Here is an 18,213-nt window from a genome sequence, read left to right as displayed (position 1 = left end):
CTAGAGATTACTGTGGATATGACCTCAGGGAGGCATGATATACGTATGAATGCTGCCGGCTGCCGCTATTTACATATGAATGTCGCCGCTATTTAAATATGAATGCTGGTAATTTATATGTAAACACGGGGTCTGCAGGTGAGTCATCTGTACACACACAACAATAGGGCAGAGCTGGGCAGCATTAGTAACAGCACTTCACACTGAGATATCAGGGCACAGCACAGGACTAAAACCTCAAGAGGCGAGGGAATTTAAACCAGGATATTTGGGAAGCATGAGGCAGCTGCTTTGGGCCTCAAAACAATGACAGGGCCCAGGGCAGCTGCCCCTTTTGCCCTGCCTTAAAAACGGCCCTGGCAGGGGACCTCAATAGCAGACTGTTCGGCTCCTACAGTGAAGAACATAAACAGGGGCCAATGTGATCGGCTATATCAATTAACATGTATAGTTCAGAATCAAACAAACCAGGAATAGTCTTTGTATATTTCCTGGGAGATATTGTGAATAAATATTACTGCCCTATCTGAAGTAATCCAAACCACGTTCTTAGTGTCCCTTAAGTGGAGGTCCATCATTAGAGAATGATCTGCTCTCTCCCTGGGCCATAGTCGGTGGGTAAGAGGCCCGCTCCTAGTCTTCTCCAGAAGCCCCTATCTAGGTTCGGTCTGTCACATTCCTCCCCCCCATCAAAATTCGAGTAACGAGGTCCCAGACTTCCACCCGGACATGCGTTAGTCGGGCAGAGTGAACTCACACAGTCCATCCGCATGAACTCTGGAATTTCCGCAGTTGTTGCCGGTGCTGGGCAGAGGTTGGTAGCACTCTTCCCTGTTGCCAGCACTTCTGCTGGGTTTCTGTTAATGGAGACCGCAGGCCCCATCCACCGACACCAGATCAGTTGTGAGGTGCCGATTGCATTCTCTCCCTGGAGCTCCTGTGGAGTGGATTGTTGTGGGCAGAGAAGTGTTCCAGAACTGCCGCAGGTCTTGGACCATCTGTCCGGTTGCAGGGCTTTGGCTGGGTTGTTGTCATCATTGTGGGGTGCCTTCTGCTGCTGGGACCCCCTTTTCTCTGGTACTGTCTCCCAGGTGCAGAAATCCTTGTTGGGAGGGGGAATGGCTGCTTCCCCTCCCTCTATCTTTGAAATCCACAGAGGAAGAAGAACCACCACCTCCTCACCCTGGGCCCCCAGAACTGCCTCAGGTCTTGGACCATCTGTCCGGTTGCAGGGCTTCGGCTGGGTTGTTGTCATCATTCTGGGGTGCCTTCTGCTGCTGGGACCCCCTTTTCTCTGGTACTGTCTCCCAGGTGCAGAAATCCTTGTTGGGAGGGGGAATGGCTGCTCCCCCTCCCTGCATCTTTGAAATCCACTGAGGAAGAAGAACCACCACCTCCTCACCCTGGGCCACCAAAACTGCCTCAGGTCTTGGACCATCTGTCCGGTTGCAGGGCTTCAGCTGGGTTGTTGTCATCATTCTGGGGTGCCTTCTGCTGCTGGGACCCCCTTTTCTCTGGTACTGTCTCCCAGGTGCAGAAATCCTTGTTGGGAGGGGGAATGGCTGCTTCCCCTCCCTCTATCTTTGAAATCCACAGAGGAAGAAGAACCACTACCTCCTCACCCTGGGCCCCCAGAACTGCCTCAGGTCTTGGACCATCTGTCCGGTTGCAGGGCTTCGGCTGGGTTGTTGTCATCATTCTGGGGTGCCTTCTGCTGCTGGGACCCCCTTTTCTCTGGTACTGTCTCCCAGGTGCAGAAATCCTTGTTGGGAGGGGGAATGGCTGCTCCCCCTCCCTGCATCTTTGAAATCCACTGAGGAAGAAGAACCACCACCTCCTCACCCTGGGCCACCAAAACTGCCTCAGGTCTTGGACCATCTGTCCGGTTGCAGGGCTTCAGCTGGGTTGTTGTCATCATTCTGGGGTGCCTTCTGCTGCTGGGACCCCCTTTTCTCTGGTACTGTCTCCCAGGTGCAGAAATCCTTGTTGGGAGGGGGAATGGCTGCTCCCCCTCCCTGCATCTTTGAAATCCACTGAGGAAGAAGAACCACCACCTCCTCACCCTGGGCCACCAAAACTGCCGCAGGTCTTGGACCATCTGTCCGGTTGCAGGGCTTCAGCTGGGTTGTTGTCATCATTCTGGGGTGCCTTCTGCTGCTGGGACCCCCTTTTCTCTGGTACTGTTTCCCAGGTGCAGAAATCCTTGTTGGGAGGGGGAGTGGTCAATCTAGTGATCCCTTACATTGGAGACCAATGGGAGAAGGACCCCTATATCAGTGGTCAGTGTAGTGGTTCTTTACATTGGTGACCAATGGGAGAAGGACCCCCTTATATCAGTGGTCAGTGTAGTGGTCCCTTACATTGGTGACCAATAGGAGAAGCATCCCCCTTATATCGGTGACCAGTGGGAGAAGGAGATTCTTACATTGTCATCAGTGGGAAGATTGCCCTCCTTACAGATCATTGAAGTCAGTTGTTAGTGAGAGACAGAAATTGTTCATTGCTCGGGGAACCCCTAGAGACCTTTGGAGGAACCCTGGCTGGGAAAGGCTGGACTAGGCAGTAATATATTTCTCTCCCCCTTGGTGGGAGTGGAGATGACCCCATCTATAAGGATATACAGTACATACACACACAGCACAAGGACGTGTTCACACTACGAGACATTTCGCGGGGCTGCAGTTTCTCTGGTCTCCACAAGGTGGTGATCTCTCCTCTACCATAGAGACTGGAAGTCTCTATGGAAGACAGGAAGTGATGTCAGGCACAGAAAGGAAGTTCCGGGTGAGAGGTGAGTCGGGAGGAAGTAGAGAGGAGACGTAGCTGGAAGTTTCAGCAGAGGAGGTAATAAGATCTTATTTTCTATTTACACCCAGTAACCCCCCGTCATGTCCGTCCTCTTCCTCCATAGTCACTGTGACGTCTTTTATCTCCAGCAGATGAAGATACACACATATATAGTGTGGAGACTTAGATTACCCCCTCCAGGGGCAGAACATTCCCCCACTTACAGGGTCTTCATTTTATCATTAGCCTCTAATGTCTTATATGAGTTTTATGTTGGTGTGGGGGGGGGGAGTTTATTTAGACAAAAAGGGAATTGTGAAAAACTAGCAAAACTGACTTTACGTAGAAAAATGAGTTTGTGATCCATCAAGCCAAGTAAGAGGTCCCAGATCACAAAAATGTCAAAAGGAATGTTCCTCTGTGTGTAATCCCACCGGGGACCGTTCTTCCCTGATAGAAACCCTCAAATTACCCCCCATACACCCCCATCCTAATATTGTACAACCAGTATAGTCCAGATCATTCTCTGTCATCAATTATTGGTCTACAGGGAACCTTTATAGATCACATGACCAATGAGGATGGAGGAGGACCGGAGTCACATGACTGAGAAGATACTAAATCTCACCCTGGAGATCATCTACCTGCTGACCGGAGAGGTGAGGAGGATTCTGGGAGGTCACATGACATCACTCTTATCTCTATTAATAAAACACAGACCTGACCGGAGAGGTGAGGAGGATTCTGGGAGGTCACATGACATCACTCTTATCTCTATTAATAAAACACAGACCTGACCGGAGAGGTGAGGAGGATTCTGGGAGGTCACATGACATCACTCTTATCTCTATTAATAAAACACAGACCTGACCGGAGAGGTGAGGAGGATTCTGGGAGGTCACATGACGTCACTCTTATCTCTATTAATAAAACACAGACCTGACCGGAGAGGTGAGGAGGATTCTGGGAGGTCACATGACATCACTCTTATCTCTATTAATAAAACACAGACCTGACCGGAGAGGAGAGGAGGATTCTGGGAGGTCACATGACATCACTCTTATCTCTATTAATAAAACACAGACCTGACCGGAGAGGTGAGGAGGATTCTGGGATTCTAACATGATATTCCTATTGGCTCTCCAATACAGAGATTTCCTCTGGTGAAGTCCGGTGATCATATGACCATCACAGTTCCTCCATGTGACTCCCTAAAACCTGAGAGACACAACATGGAGAAGATTCTAGAAGTCACCAAGAAGATGATGGAGCTGCTGACAGGAGAGGTGAGGAGGATTCTGGGACATTATCCAGTAACAGACAAGGGATGTGTCTGGATGGTGACTGTATCATTGTGTGTGTCAGGTTCCTATAAGGTGTCAGGATGTCACTGTCTATTTCTTTTATATCCAGAGTGAAAACCTGAGTGATTATAAAATTGTCATTAAAGAAGAGTATGAAGAGGAGGATGAGGAGTATGGGGTGATGGAGGTGTTTTCAGTAGGACACAAGGATATGATGGAGCCACCAAATACCAGGAACCCACCAGAGAGATGTCCCCGTCCTCTGTATTCCCGGGATTCCACACAGGAAGGTCACACCATCCCCCACCATCATCAGGTAGATGAGGAACAATCACTGATAGTATCATTAGGATCTGTACATTATCTGCATTGTTACCATTGATGTCATTTTTATTATATATTCAGAGTGGAAACCTGAGAGATCCTAAAGCTGAGGTTAAAGCAGAAGAAGAAGAAGAGAGGTATGTGAGGGATGATCAGCAGTCTATGGAGGAGGATGGAATAACGGGGACATTTATAGAGGAGGACACTCCTACAGAGATCAGCACAGGTGGGTCATTAACACTAAATACCTCCCTCCACCCATACTGCTCACTGATTGGTCCAGAGTAGGGCGGGGGCTGGGTGATATCAGCCTGTAATCCCCTGGTCACTTTCCTGAGCTGTGTTCCCCGTCCTGTATTCCTGGATTTCTCTCCGATAATCTTCCTTCTCTGTGCTGCCGACACAATTTATGTATCTAGACTGGATTTATGGAGATTCTGGGGATCAGCCGGCAGCAAAATGTTGATTTTCACCATAGGGTTTGCTTGACCCAGACACCTGGGGTATGTACCTTGGGTCTTCTGCCCCATGCCTGGGTCTAGTAAGACCTCTGACAGAACAATCCCCCCGGGGTTACTTGCTCTGTTGTCTGCTGGCTGTGCCGGGTGGAGGGATATGTCTGTATAGTCTCAGACCCAAGTCACTGAGTGCAGTCTCAGGAGATGGGAGGAGCGGTGTGGGACCTCTGCAACTTGTCTTCAGTAAACATTTTAGCCACCAATATTATGAATCCTGACATTACACTATATACAATATGCTGTACATTACACAGCCCTAACTTATGCTCTCTCCCCTCTACCCACTGCTATATATACAGTATCTAAGAAAAGTGAGTACACCCCTCAGTCACATTTTTGTAAACATTTTCTTCTATCTTTTCATGTGACAACACTGAAGAAATGACACTTGTCTACAATGTAAAGTAGTGAGTGTACAGCTTGTATAACCGTGTAAATTTCCTGTCCCCTAATAACTCAACACACAGCCATTAATGTCTAAACTGCTGTGTCAGAAACCATGAAATCAAGCCGAGAACGGATAAGCAGCCAAGCCAGAAGTCAGGGATCAATGTAATGGCACAGGAAGAAGAATCAGGAGCCAGAAGGGATGTCAGCCAAGCAAGTCTTTAAACAGGAACGCAGAAGATAGTCTCTGTAATGTTGACCAAGGCGAAGGCAGAGATCCTCTGGACTGGACGGCTTAAGTAGGCAGGACTGACGAGCAGGATATCATCAACAGCTGAGTAACTGTGGAGAGAGATAGGAGCTGGCAATTAGCCAACAGCTGAGCAGCCAGCTCTGAGAAGGGAGGGCTGAGCCAGCCCTGACGGTACCCCCTCCCCCTCGGAGGACCACCAGGCTTGAGGGGAAACCATCTATGGAAATCACTGAGAAGGACAGGGGCATGTATGTCCGAGGATGAGATCCAAGAGCGTTCCTCCGGAACATACCCCTTCCAATGCACCAGGTACTGTATGCGCCCACAGAACCTATGGGAGTAAACAATGCTCTGTACTTCATAATCCTTGTGGTTTTCAACCTGTACAGGGTGTGGACGAGCCACCGAGGTGGTAAATCGGTTGCAGACCAAAGGTTTTAATAAGGAGACATGAAATACATTTGAAATACGCATATTAGAAGGAAGGTCTAATGCGTAAACCACTGGGTTAATCCTGCGAAGAATACGTAAAGGCCCAATAAAGCGAGGTGCGAACTTCAGAGAGGAAACACGAAGTCGGAGGTTGCGATATGACAGCCAGACCCTGCCCCCAACCTGGTAGGAAGGCGCAGGCAGGTGTCTGTGGTCAGCATAGAGTCTGTACCTATCATTAGCATGACGCAAAGCCTCCTGGACTTGTACCCAAGTGGAACGGAGACCACGGAGATGCTCCTCTAACGCAGGAATTCTCTGCAAAACAAATGATTCAGGCAACATGGAAGGTTGGAAACCATAATTCACCATAAATGGAGACAAACGGGAGGCAGAATTCAAGGCACTATTGTGAGCAAACTCCGCCCACGGTAATAGGTTTGACCAGTTGTTATGATGATCAGAAATATAGCAACGTAGGAATTTCTCCAAGGACTGATTGGCTTGTTCTTACGCAGAGGAAAAGGCAAGCTGAATTCCCAACTGTGTACAAAAGGCTCCCCAGAACTGGGACACAAACTGACTACCCCTGTCCGAAACGATGACCTTGGGTAGCCCATGTAAGCGAAAGATCTCCCGAGAAAAAAATGGAAGCCAGTTCCTGAAGCCGCGTACACACGGGCGGACTGTATGGCCAACTTAGTCCGTCAGGCAATCCGACGGACAGTCCGTCCTACTTTCGAATGAATGGACTTGACCACACACGGATGCAAAACAGTCCGTTGAAAGCTTGCGCGATGACGTGTACAGCACGTACGACGGGACTAGAAATAGGAAGTCCAATACACAGCAATGCAACCTTTCGCCGTGTAAATCCTTTCTGAGCATGTGCCATACTTAGTCCGTCGAACTAGCCTACTCACGAGCGGATTGTCCGCTGAAACCAAAGTACGACGGACAATATTACGGAAATTCCGAAATACTTAGTCCGCCAGACTGCACGCTGAAAAAGTCCGCTGAAGCCCACACACGAGCGGACTGTCCGCTGAAATGTGTTTCGACGGACTAAGTTGGCCAGACAGTCCGCCCGTGTGTACGCGGCTTTAGAGGTGGGCAACTTCTTAAGTGGAATACAATGGGACATTTTCGAGAACCTGGTCAACAACCATATGGATAACTGTGTTGCCCTGGGAGTCGGGTAACTCCACAATGAAATCCATAGACAGGTGGATCCAGGGCCTCTCTCCATTGGGTATGGGTTGTAGGAGGCCCACTGGAAGGTGTCGTGGAGTCTTACTCTGAGCACACACGGGACAGGCAGCTACGAAGGCAGTAACATCAGCACCTAGACTAGGCCACCAGAATTGTTGGGAAATGGCCCAAATGAGTTGGTTCTTCCCAGGATGGCCAGCTGCCTTGGGAGAATGGTAAGTTTGGAGCACAGAAACTCTCTGGGACAAAGAGTCACAAGGTTTATCAGAAGGAGCATGGACCTGAGCAGAAAGAATTTTGTCACCCAAAGTAAGACTGGTGCGAACCGTAGCCAGAATACAATCAGGAGGAATCACAGGAACCGGAACCGACTCCATCTTGGAAGTGGAGGAAAATTGTTGTGACAAGGTGTCAGCCCTTACATTCTTAGTACCTGGTAAGAATGAGACAATGTAATTGAAACTTGACAAGAAAAGAGCCCATCGTGCCCTTCTGGGAGAGAGTCGCTTAGCCACAGACAAGAATGTAAGATTCTTATGGTTAGTAAGAATAAGAACGGGCACAGTGGTACCTTCAAGGAGATGTCTCCATTCTTTCAGGGCTAAAATGATCACCAACAGCTCTCTGTCACCAATCTCATAATTGCACTCAGGTGACAATTTCTTGGAAAAGTAGCCACACGGATGCATAGCGCTCTCAGAGTTAGGACGTTGAGACAGAAGGGCGCCAACTCCAGTCTCAGAAGCATCAACCTCAACGATAAAAGATAATGTAGGATCAGGATGTGCCAACACAGGAGCAGAAACAAAGGCAGCATTGAGACTCTGAGGCCTTAGTGGACTCCGGAGACCAACTCTGTGTGTTACCGTCCTCTCTGGTCATATAAGTCAGGGGCTTGACCAGAGACAAGAAGTTAGGAATAAACTTCCGATAGTAGTTGGCAAAGCCCAGGAAACGCTGCAGAGGACGTAAACCCACAGGTCGGGACACTGTAGGACTGCCGAAAGATTCTCTGGGTCCATCGAAAAACCAGCAGTGGAGATGACATAACCCAGGAATTGAACCTGTTCACGATGGAATTCGCACTTCTCCAGTTTACAATAGAGATTGTTCTCTTAGTTTCTGAAGCACACGACAGACATCTGTGTGGTGGCTCTCCAGGGACTTGGAAAATGTGAGGATATCATCGAGATAAACCACCACACACACAACTGCAACAAATCTCAGAGGATTTGAATTCCTGGAAAACTGCCGGGGCATTACAAAGGCCAAAAGACATTACCAGGTATTCATAATGGCCTGTTCTGGTATTAAACGCAGTTTTCCACACGTCGCCCTCCTTAATTCTCACGAGATTGTATGCCCCTCTCATATCAAATATTGTGAAAACCGTTGCTCGCTTGAGGCAGTCAAATAACTCCGTAATCAACTAAATTGGGTAGGCATTCTTAATCGTGAAACGATTGAGACCCCTATGAATGAATGAATGAATGAAATACTTATATAGCGCACAATGCAAACTGAATCGCCTATAATCTATACAAGGTCTCAGTTCACCACGCTTCTTCTTCACATAGAAGAAACCAGCACCAGCAGGAGACGAGGATTTGTGGATGAAACCTCAAGAAAGTGCGTCAGCAACATACTCCTCCATGGCCTTATCCTCTAATACCAACAAAGAGTAAACCCGGCCATGAGGGGGTATGGCATAAGGTTGGAGGTCAATTGCGCAAACATACGACCGGTGTGGAGGCAAAGTACCAGCTTGACCTTTATCAAAGACATCGCCAAAATCACGGTACTCCTCCGGCAGAGAGGAGAGTGAAGCGGTGCACAGGACCTTGGATACCTTCTGGAAGCATGTCTCACTGCATTGTGGCGACCAGGAGAGAACCTCAGCATGGAGCCAATCAAAAGAGGAGTTGTGCCTCTGTAACCAAGGATAACCAATAACCAGCGGAAATCTGGGTGAGGAAATAACTTGGAATTGGATTATCTCATGGTGAAGAGCCCCTACGGCCATGGACAATGGAACCGTCTCATGAGTCACATGGGCAGGCTGTAAAGGTCTCCCGTCAAGAGCCTCAATGGCAAGTGGAGTGTCACGCAGCTGCAGCAGAATCGAGTGCTGCGAAACAAATGCAGCATCAATGAACAGGCCTGCAGCCCCAGAGTCGATTAGAGCCTGTATCTCGATGGACGACTCAGCCCAAGAAAGGGTGACGACCGAAACCAGGGGCTTTATCCTTCTGGATAACTGGAGTCAAAACAACTCCACCTAAGGTCTGTCCATGACAGGACCTCAAGGTTCGGGCATTCCCTGGACGGGTAGGACAAGACTTCAAAAAGTGACCTGCCAGGCCACAATAAAGGCACAATCTCTCCCTCCTCCTAAAGGCTCTCTCATCCGCAGAGAGGCGCGTGAAGCCCAGGTGCATGGGTTCATCTTCACTGACCAACTCGGTACCAGGAGGCATGGGAGGTGAGGGAGGCATGGGAGGTGAGGGAGGCACGGGAGCTGAAGGAGGCATGGGAGGTGAGGGAGGCATGGGAGGTGAGGGAGGCATGGGTGGTGAGGGAGGCATAGGAGGGGAGGGAGGTATGGGAGGTGAGGAAGGCATAGGAGGTGAGGGAAGCAGCCACGAGGGCCTCATTGTTCCAAGCAACCTCTGCTGCCGTAGTACGGAATTCAATGGCGTAGTCGGCAACAGTTCTCGTACTCTGTTTCCCAAAGACAACCTCTGGATATGACGCTGAGCACGTGACCTCAACTTCATTGGTGGACCATGGCGAGGCCTGTTCTGAGGGGAACCCGTCCTGTTATACCGCTGTATGGTCTTGGCCACCGTGCTGCAGCTCAATTTCAGGGTCTTGGCAATCTTCTTATAGCCTAGGCCATCTTTATGTAGAGCAACAATTCTTATCTTCAGATCCTCAGAGAGTTCTTTGCCATGAGGTGCCATGATGTACTTCCAGTGACCAGTATGAGAGAGTGAGAGCGATAACACCAAATTTAACACACCTGGGACCTTGTAACACTAACAAGTCACATGACACCGGGGCAGGAAAATGGCTAATTGGGCCCAATTTGGAGATTTTCACTTAGGGGTGTACTGACTTTTGTCAGATACTGTATACACATAATATGTATTCTCTTTTGTTACACCCATTTCCTACCAGCTGGACATTTTATATCGGATGATTTGATTGGAGGACAGACTTTTACATGGTGATAATAATGTGATAACATCCTCAGACTTTGGGAGGAGTCAATAACCCAATGATGGGGGTCTTCAGGATCAACCTGGTCTCCATCTTGGTTGGTTAGGGGAACCAATCAGCTCATGTCTAGTAATAATCTTTGTATTTCTATTTTAGTAGATGGACGGGAGATGAGGAAAACCTCAGAGGATTGTCTCACTTTGTCTCCAGACTGTAAAGTAGAAGATGAGGACATCACACAGTATAGTCCAGGAGAAAACCCGACTACCTCAAATGAACCTCAGACTGTGCGGGACGGTGCCGTCCTTCCAACAGAGAAGAGGTTTCCCTGTACTGAGTGCGGGAAGTGTTTCCAGTCTAACTCTGGTCCTAAAGAGCATATAAAATCTCACACACGTGAGAAACCTTATTCCTGTTCTGAGTGCGGGAAATGTTTTTCGGGGAAATCCTCTCTTTACAACCATCAGAGGTCTCACACAGGGGAAAAGCCATATCCCTGTCCTGCGTGCGGGAAACGTTTTTCACGTAAGTGCAGTCTTAAGAGACATCAGGAATTGCACACAGAGAGAAAGTCGTATTCCTGTCCTGAGTGCGGGAAATATTTTTCATATAAGTCCAATCTTTACAAACATCAGAGATTGCACAGGGGGGAGAAGCCACATTCCTGTCCTGAGTGCGGGAGATGTTTTTCAGTGAAGTCCAGTCTTTACAAACATCAAAGATTGCATACTGGGGAGAAGCCGTATTGCTGTTCTGAGTGCGGGAAACGTTTTTCACAGAACTCCAATCTTTACAGGCATCAGAGATTGCACACGGGGGAGAAGCCGTATTCCTGTCCAGAGTGCGGGAAATGTTTTGCAGATAAGTCAAGTCTTTATAAACATCAAAGATGTCACACGGGCAAGAAGACACGTCCTGTGAGTGAAGGAATTGTTCCTCACTGAAGTCCTGTCTTCCTGTACATCAGGTGGTCCCACGCAACCCTCGTGGTGTATTGGTGAGTGCGGGAAATGTCTTGTATATGAATGTTGCTGGACATGTGGGGAAGAAGCACCCCCTGATATACACCTCAGATATACTCCATGGCTGATCTTCATCATGGAAGAAACAGTTGATAAGGAGATCAGAGATCACCAAAGACATGGATGAAGTGTTGTACCGTGTTGGCCATTGATAGCAGGAGAAAAATAAAAATGGAGTCATTACCTCTTATTGGCTGAGTACATTTTGTGGTATGGAGACTTAGAGGTCTATTATTCTCTTGCAAGAGGTCTGTTTTCTCAAGTCGTCTTCCAGGACGAAACACGTAACCCCCTCCAGTTAAAAGGCGGTCCTCTAGGGTTTTTAAAATAAAAATGGAGTCATTACCTCTCATTGGCTGAGTACATTTTGTGGTGTAAAATCTTGCAAGAGGTCTTTTTTTTCAAGACGTCTTCCAGGACAAAACACGTTAACCCCACCACTTAAAAGGTGGCCCTCTAGTCCTTTTAAAATAAAAATGGAGTCATTAGCTGAGTACATTTTGTGGTATGGAGACTTAGAGGTGTATTATTCTCTTGAAAGAGGTCTGTTTAATCAAGTCGTCTTCCAGGACAAAACACGTTAACCCCCACCACTTAAAAGGCGGTCCTGTAGTCCTTTTAAAATAAAAATGTAGTCATTACCTCTCATTGGCCGAGTACATTTTGTGGTATGGAGACTTAGAAGTCTATCATTCACTTTCAAGAGGTCTGTTTTGTCAAGTCGTCTTCCAGGACAAAACACGTTAACCCCCCCACTTAAAAGGTGGCCCTGTAGGGCTTTTAACATAAAAATGAGTCATTATCTCTCATTGTCTGAGTACATTTTGTGGTGGAAAATTTGGCAAACACAGGTCTGTTACATATACCTCTTACACTGACGGAAACAAAAATGTGACATAAAAAAAATGAGATGTGGCAGGTCGGCGTGTATTCGCTCTAGAATTACCACCGTTATCCAAGTAACGGAGCGATCAAAGGAACCATAACTGGTTTATTGAGCCATTCGCAGTTTCCCTGTACCGGCCGTGTGTACTTACACGTGAATGGCTTAATCTTTGAGACAAGCATATGCTACTGGCAGGATTATGGGTCAGATCTCCGGGGCACAGAACAATAGCTGGTAAACCATTCCCCCAACGGGGAGGAGTAAGACGGAAATAGTCAGCAGCATTTAAAGGGGTTGTAAAGGTTCGTTTTTTATTTTCTAAATAGGTTCCTTTAAGCTAGTGCATTGTTGGTTCACTTACCTTTTCCTTTGATTTCCCTTCTAAATGTTTTTTTTTCTTTGTCTGAATTTCTCACTTCCTGTTTCTCCTCAGTAAACTTTTCATGAATAAAGTCAAAACCATCAGGGAAACAATTTGTCAGAAGAAAACATCCGACCTCAGCCAGCAAATACATAAAGAGGATGTCTGCACCAACATACCGCAACCGCCGAAATTTTCACTATCCCCAATTACCGTAGACACCGCAAAAAACATCATTAATAAACTGCGTGACAGTACCTCACCTATTGACATCATCCCCACAAAACTACTGAAAGAATGCTCCGACATCGTGGCTCCAACCATAACCCACCTCATAAACCGATCATTCCACGAAGGGATTGTTCCCAGCATCCTCAAACAAGGCATCGTCAAACCTCTACTCAAGAAACCAAACCTGGACCCTCAGGATCCAAACAACCGTAGGCCGATTACAAGCCTCAACACCATTTCTAAGATCATGGAGAAAGCTGTAGTACATCAGCTACAACTTCACCTGGATACTCACAAACTCCTGGACCCGCTGCAATCAGGCTTCCGCCCGGGTCATGGAACAGAAACAGCTCTCCTCAAGATTTGGGGTGACGCCCTCGAAGCAGCAGATGACGGAGAGCCGCGTCTCCTCGTACTGCTAGACCTAAGTGCAGCGTTTGATACAGTAGATCACAATACTCTACTCGTCCGCCTCACAGAAGTAGCCGGAGTCCAAGACATAGATCTCCAATGGTTTGCGTCCTTCCTAGGAAATCGGTCACAGACAGTGAAACTAGGAAAATTCCTCTCCGAAACTCGGGCAGTCACCTGCGGAGTCCCTCAAGGCTCTCCGTTGTCACCCGTTCTCTTCAACATTTACATTCGCCCACTCCTTCAAATCATCAGATGCTCAGATCTCTGCTTCCACTCTTACGCTGACGACATGCAACTTTATTTCCGGATCAATGGAAAAAAAGATCACCAACAACAACTTGAAAACTGCCTCAAATCAATAGAGGACTGGATGACCACCAACTCCCTCCAGCTGAACCAATCAAAGACAGAGCTTCTTATCTTACACCAAAATCATAAGCCCGCAACCAAAACCTCCTGGTCTCCACCAACCGTCTTTGGGCAGACTATCTCCCCAAAGACCAAAGCCAAGAGTCTCGGGGTTATTTTAGACGCACAAATGTCAATGGATGCGCAAATAGGATCTGTAGTCAGTGGATCTCACCATCTGCTGCGCATGCTTCGCAGACTCATCCCTTTTATCCCAAAGAATGACAAAGCAGTGGTAGTTGGAACAATCATTAATTCACGACTGGACTACGCAAACTCGCTTTACATAGGATTACCACAATATCAACTTGCGCGATTACAACTGATCCAAAACACGGCGGCAAGGCTGATAACAGGAAAAAACCCTGGGAATCCATTTCTCCTTCACTGAGGAGCTTACATTGGCTAACCGTAAAAAATCGGATCACGTTCAAGACCCTTTGCCTCACCCACAAATGCGTGCATAGAGAAGCTCCGCAATACCTAATGGAGAAAATAAATCATTACACACCAAACCGCAGTCTTCCATCAGCCAACAAAAACCTCCTCCTCGTGCCCAAAGCCCGGTATAAATCCAAGGGGGATCGGAGATTCGCTGTCCAAGGGCCTCGGCTATGGAATGCTCTACCAATCAACATCCGCCTGGAAGAAAATCACCTGGCTTTTAGGAAAAAACTCAAGACCTTCCTCTTTTAGCAGATGATCAAAGCTCGCCACAGCGCCTAGAGGCGATTCAGTTTGCATTGTGCGCTATACAAGTATTTCATTCATTCAATCATTCAAACTTTACACCATCATCCGAGCAGTGTTTAGTCAGACAGAACAGCTTACTGAGGAGGAACAGGAAGTGAGAAACTCAGACAAAGAAAACAAAGAAAAAAAACATTTAGAAGGGAAATGGAAGGAAAAGGTAAGTGAACCAACAATGCACTAGCTTAAAGGAACCTATTTAGAAAATAAAAAAAAAACCTTTACAACCCCTTTAAGCTTGAGGTCCAAGAAGACCAAAGGTTCTCATGCTTCCAGGAACAACCTCCGATTTATTTGCACTGCTCAAATAAATGAAAGGAAAGCTATTTAATCAGAGTATAGCATCAAGTCAATGAGACTCCTGGGATGTTGATCTGGTCAGGTAAGTGACAGAGGAGGGTTGTTAATCAGTTTCAGCTGCTTTGGTGTTAATGAAATGAACAACAGGTACACCAGATGGGCAATGAGATGACCTCCAAAACAAGAATGGTTTTATAGGTGGAGGCCACTGACATTTTTTTCCCTACTCATCTTTTCTGCCTGTTTCTCACTAGTTTTGCCTTTGGCTAGGATCAGTGTCACTTTTTATAGCATGAGGCCATACCTGAACCCTATACAGGCCAGTGTCCCTACTGGTAGCATGAGGCCATACCTGCACCCTAGAGGGTCAGTGTCACTACTGGTAGCATGAGGCCATACCTGAACCCTATACAGGTCAGTGTCCCTACTGGTAGCATGAGGACATACCAGGACCCTAGAGGGTCAGTGTCACTACTGGTAGCATGAGGACATACCAGGCCCCTGTAGAAGTCACTGTCGCCACTGGTAGCATGAGGCCATACCAGGACCCTATAGAGGTCAGTGTCACTACTGGTAGCATGAGGCCATACCTGGACCCTAGAGGGTCAGTGTCACTACTGGTAGCATGAGGCCATACCTGGACCCTAGAGGGTCAGTGTCACTACTGGTAACATGAGGCCATACCAGGCCCATGTATATCAACTTAACGAAAGAAGGAAGCAGGGATCCAAATAGGACAGTTCCAAAAAAATGTAGACAGGAGCATCATTTTGACAAGGTTGATGCGACCAAGAAGGTTAAGGGGGAGCCCAGCCCAAGATGAATAGTGAGTTTTAAGAACCGATAATAACGGGAGAAGACTACTTCATAAAAGTGAGGAAGGTGGCAGGACACGTGGACCCCGCAGGTATTTGAATTCGGACACCCAACACAACGCAGAGGTGATGGCTCGCTGATGGGAAAAGTAGGGACTTAGGCCAACTGATTCTAATGCCCGAGAAAGAACCAAAGGTGTTAAAGATGCGTAACGTGGCCGATAGGGACGGGTCCGCATCATTAAGGTATAGCAAAGTGTCGTCTGCATTTTAATGGTATCTTCTCCTCTAACCTCCCTTCTTACAAGCCCTGAACCTCAAGAGACTCCTGAATCAAATAGCCAGCGCTTCCAAGGTCAGGGCAAATAGGCTAGGGCAGGGATCTCCAAACTGCGGCCCTCCAGCTGTTGCGGAACTACACATCCCATGAGACATTGTAAAACTCTGACATTCAAAGACATGACTAAGCATGATGGGAATTGTAGTTCCTTAGCAACTGGAGGGCCGCAATTTGGAGACCCCTGGGCTAGGGGAATGTGGACAGTCTTGACACGTGCCACGTTATAAGTAGGGGTGACAAACTGGCAGCCCTCCAGCTGTTGTGGCACTACAAGTCCCATCATGTCTCTGCCTGTGGGAATCATGCTTGTAACTGTCAGCCTTACAATGCCTCATGGGACTTGTAGTTCCGCAACAGCTGGAGGGCCGCCAGTTTGACACCTGTGGTGTAGGGGAAAGGAAGTGGAGAGATGATCATTGGTGTGGGCCAGTACTCTAGGGGAACAATACAGCAGCTGACGTCAATGGAGGAATTTTGTCCCAAACCCAAAACGTCGAAAAACCTCCCAAAGATATACCCACTCGACTGAGTCAAATGCCTTTTCGGCGTCCAGTGAGGTGATGACCCTACTCCTCGTGTTGTCATGTGGGAGGTCTGCTTTTTAAAAATCTGTTGAACCACTATGTCCAGCATTCACCCAACTGTGACAAATTTTAGCCATATTTAATTTTTGGATGATTTCCTATGATCATTGGCTCCATCTAGTGGCTTTAATGCTGTGTTGCACTATCTTTACTGATGGAAGTATTTCAGAAAAAGAAATACTGCATTATAGATACTAGATGGAGCTGACACTGTGTTCATTAAAATATGGCCAGAATTTTTCACAGCTGGGCAAATGTTTCTTACAATCATGAGCTTATTTTCTATAAAATAGACTCCTTTGTTTCCTCCATCAGGTGTGATTTACTAAATAACTGAGATCATACTTATAGTTTCATAGTTAGTAAGGTTGAATAAAGACACCAGTCCATCCAGTTCAACCTGAGTGAGTGTCTACAATTGTCCCTATCCCTGTACATTGCACACTCACATAGGTCCCTACCCTCAAGGAGCCCACAATCCAAGGTCCCCATTCATATACTAGGGACAATTTTGGACAGAAGCCAATTAACCTACCTGCATGTCTTTGGAGTGTGGGAGGAAACCGGAGGAAACCCACACAGGCACAGGGAGAACATGCAAACTCCAGGCAGGTAGTGTCGTGGTTGGGATTCGAACCAGCGACCCTTCTTACTGCTAGGTGAGAGTGCTAACCACTACACCACTGTGCCACCTTATGCACTTATGAGGGCAGTAGACGATGAAGGACAATTTTTTAAACCAAGTATAGCACCGCACCTTCTAGTGTGCAACTAGTGTAGGTAAATTTATTTGTGACCCATGGTAGTTGTGTGAGTCTCTAATTAGGTCAGGTTACTCTAGGTCAGGCTGGAGGGCTCTACAGGGCAGGACTCTGGTACTTCCCCCTTGATCTAGAAGCTTGGAGAAGCTTCTGGAAGTTAATTGGCGGAGGTCAGAGGTTCTAATCTGGCTAAATCCCCAGACAGAAGGCACTGGCAGGGTGGCTGGATCAGCCCTTAATTATTGTGGAGCCTGGCCAGCAGGGGCGTTGAGTGGAAGATGGAGTGCTAAGGTTGCTGCCGTGAGGATTGAGAGGGGGCTGGGGGACTCTGCCACAGGGCTGGGAGCTGAGGAAAGGAAGGAGAGAAAGCCCCTATGAGAGGAATCTCCATTACCTTTGGGCCTTGTGCAGAAGACATCTGGGCTGGCATAGGAATATCTGAAGAGTTGGAAGCCTAACGCCACTTACACATGACCAGACTTTCCTATAGAAAAGGTCAGACAGTCATCCCCAGAGACTTCCGACCGAACGGACTTGTCCACACACAAGAACGGACCAAAGTCTGTTCGTTTTGAACGTGAAGACGTACGACGGGACAAGAAAAGGAAGTTCAATAGCCAGTAGCCAACAGCTGCCCTAGCGTCGTATTTGGTCCACCGGGCCAGCATACAGACGAACGGTTTTCCCCATAGAAATTGATTCGGTTGGACAGATTTGAAACATGTTCTATTTCTAGGTTTGTCTGATTTTTTGAAGAAAAAAAGTCAGATGAAGCCCACACGCGATCGTAATATCTGACGGAATGATTCCGTCTGACCTTTTATGCCGGAAAGTTTGGTTGTGTGTACGCGGCATGAATAGGAGTCTTGCCCAGTGCAGCGGGAGCAAAAGGACAGTGTGAG

General features: G+C 47.5%; 2 protein-coding genes across 2 annotated transcripts; both read left to right on the top strand.

Moving 5' to 3' along the window:
• The first annotated feature begins 2,758 nt into the window (after nucleotides 1-2,758).
• Nucleotides 2,759-9,709, top strand: LOC143955912 (uncharacterized). Its single transcript, XM_077466035.1, has 5 exons — nucleotides 2,759-2,844; nucleotides 3,338-3,446; nucleotides 3,939-4,073; nucleotides 4,201-4,407; nucleotides 4,497-9,709. Exons 2-5 carry the CDS (start codon nucleotides 3,363-3,365, stop codon nucleotides 4,701-4,703), a joined length of 633 nt encoding a protein of 210 aa, XP_077322161.1. The 5' UTR covers nucleotides 2,759-2,844; nucleotides 3,338-3,362; the 3' UTR covers nucleotides 4,704-9,709.
• Nucleotides 9,710-9,855: 146 nt separating this feature from the next.
• Nucleotides 9,856-11,651, top strand: LOC143955876 (uncharacterized). The gene has a single exon (XM_077465995.1). It carries the CDS (start codon nucleotides 10,562-10,564, stop codon nucleotides 11,381-11,383), a length of 822 nt encoding a protein of 273 aa, XP_077322121.1. The 5' UTR covers nucleotides 9,856-10,561; the 3' UTR covers nucleotides 11,384-11,651.
• The last annotated feature ends 6,562 nt before the right edge of the window (nucleotides 11,652-18,213 follow it).

Source organism: Lithobates pipiens, unplaced genomic scaffold (genome assembly GCF_037356315.1).
Source record: "Lithobates pipiens isolate NorthernLeopardFrog02 unplaced genomic scaffold, aLitPip1_a1.2 Scaffold_35, whole genome shotgun sequence".
In the NCBI taxonomy this organism is placed as follows: domain Eukaryota; kingdom Metazoa; phylum Chordata; class Amphibia; order Anura; family Ranidae; genus Lithobates; species Lithobates pipiens.
The sequence above is the reverse complement of the archived record's forward strand: the minus strand, read 5'-3'. Positions and strand labels throughout refer to the sequence as shown.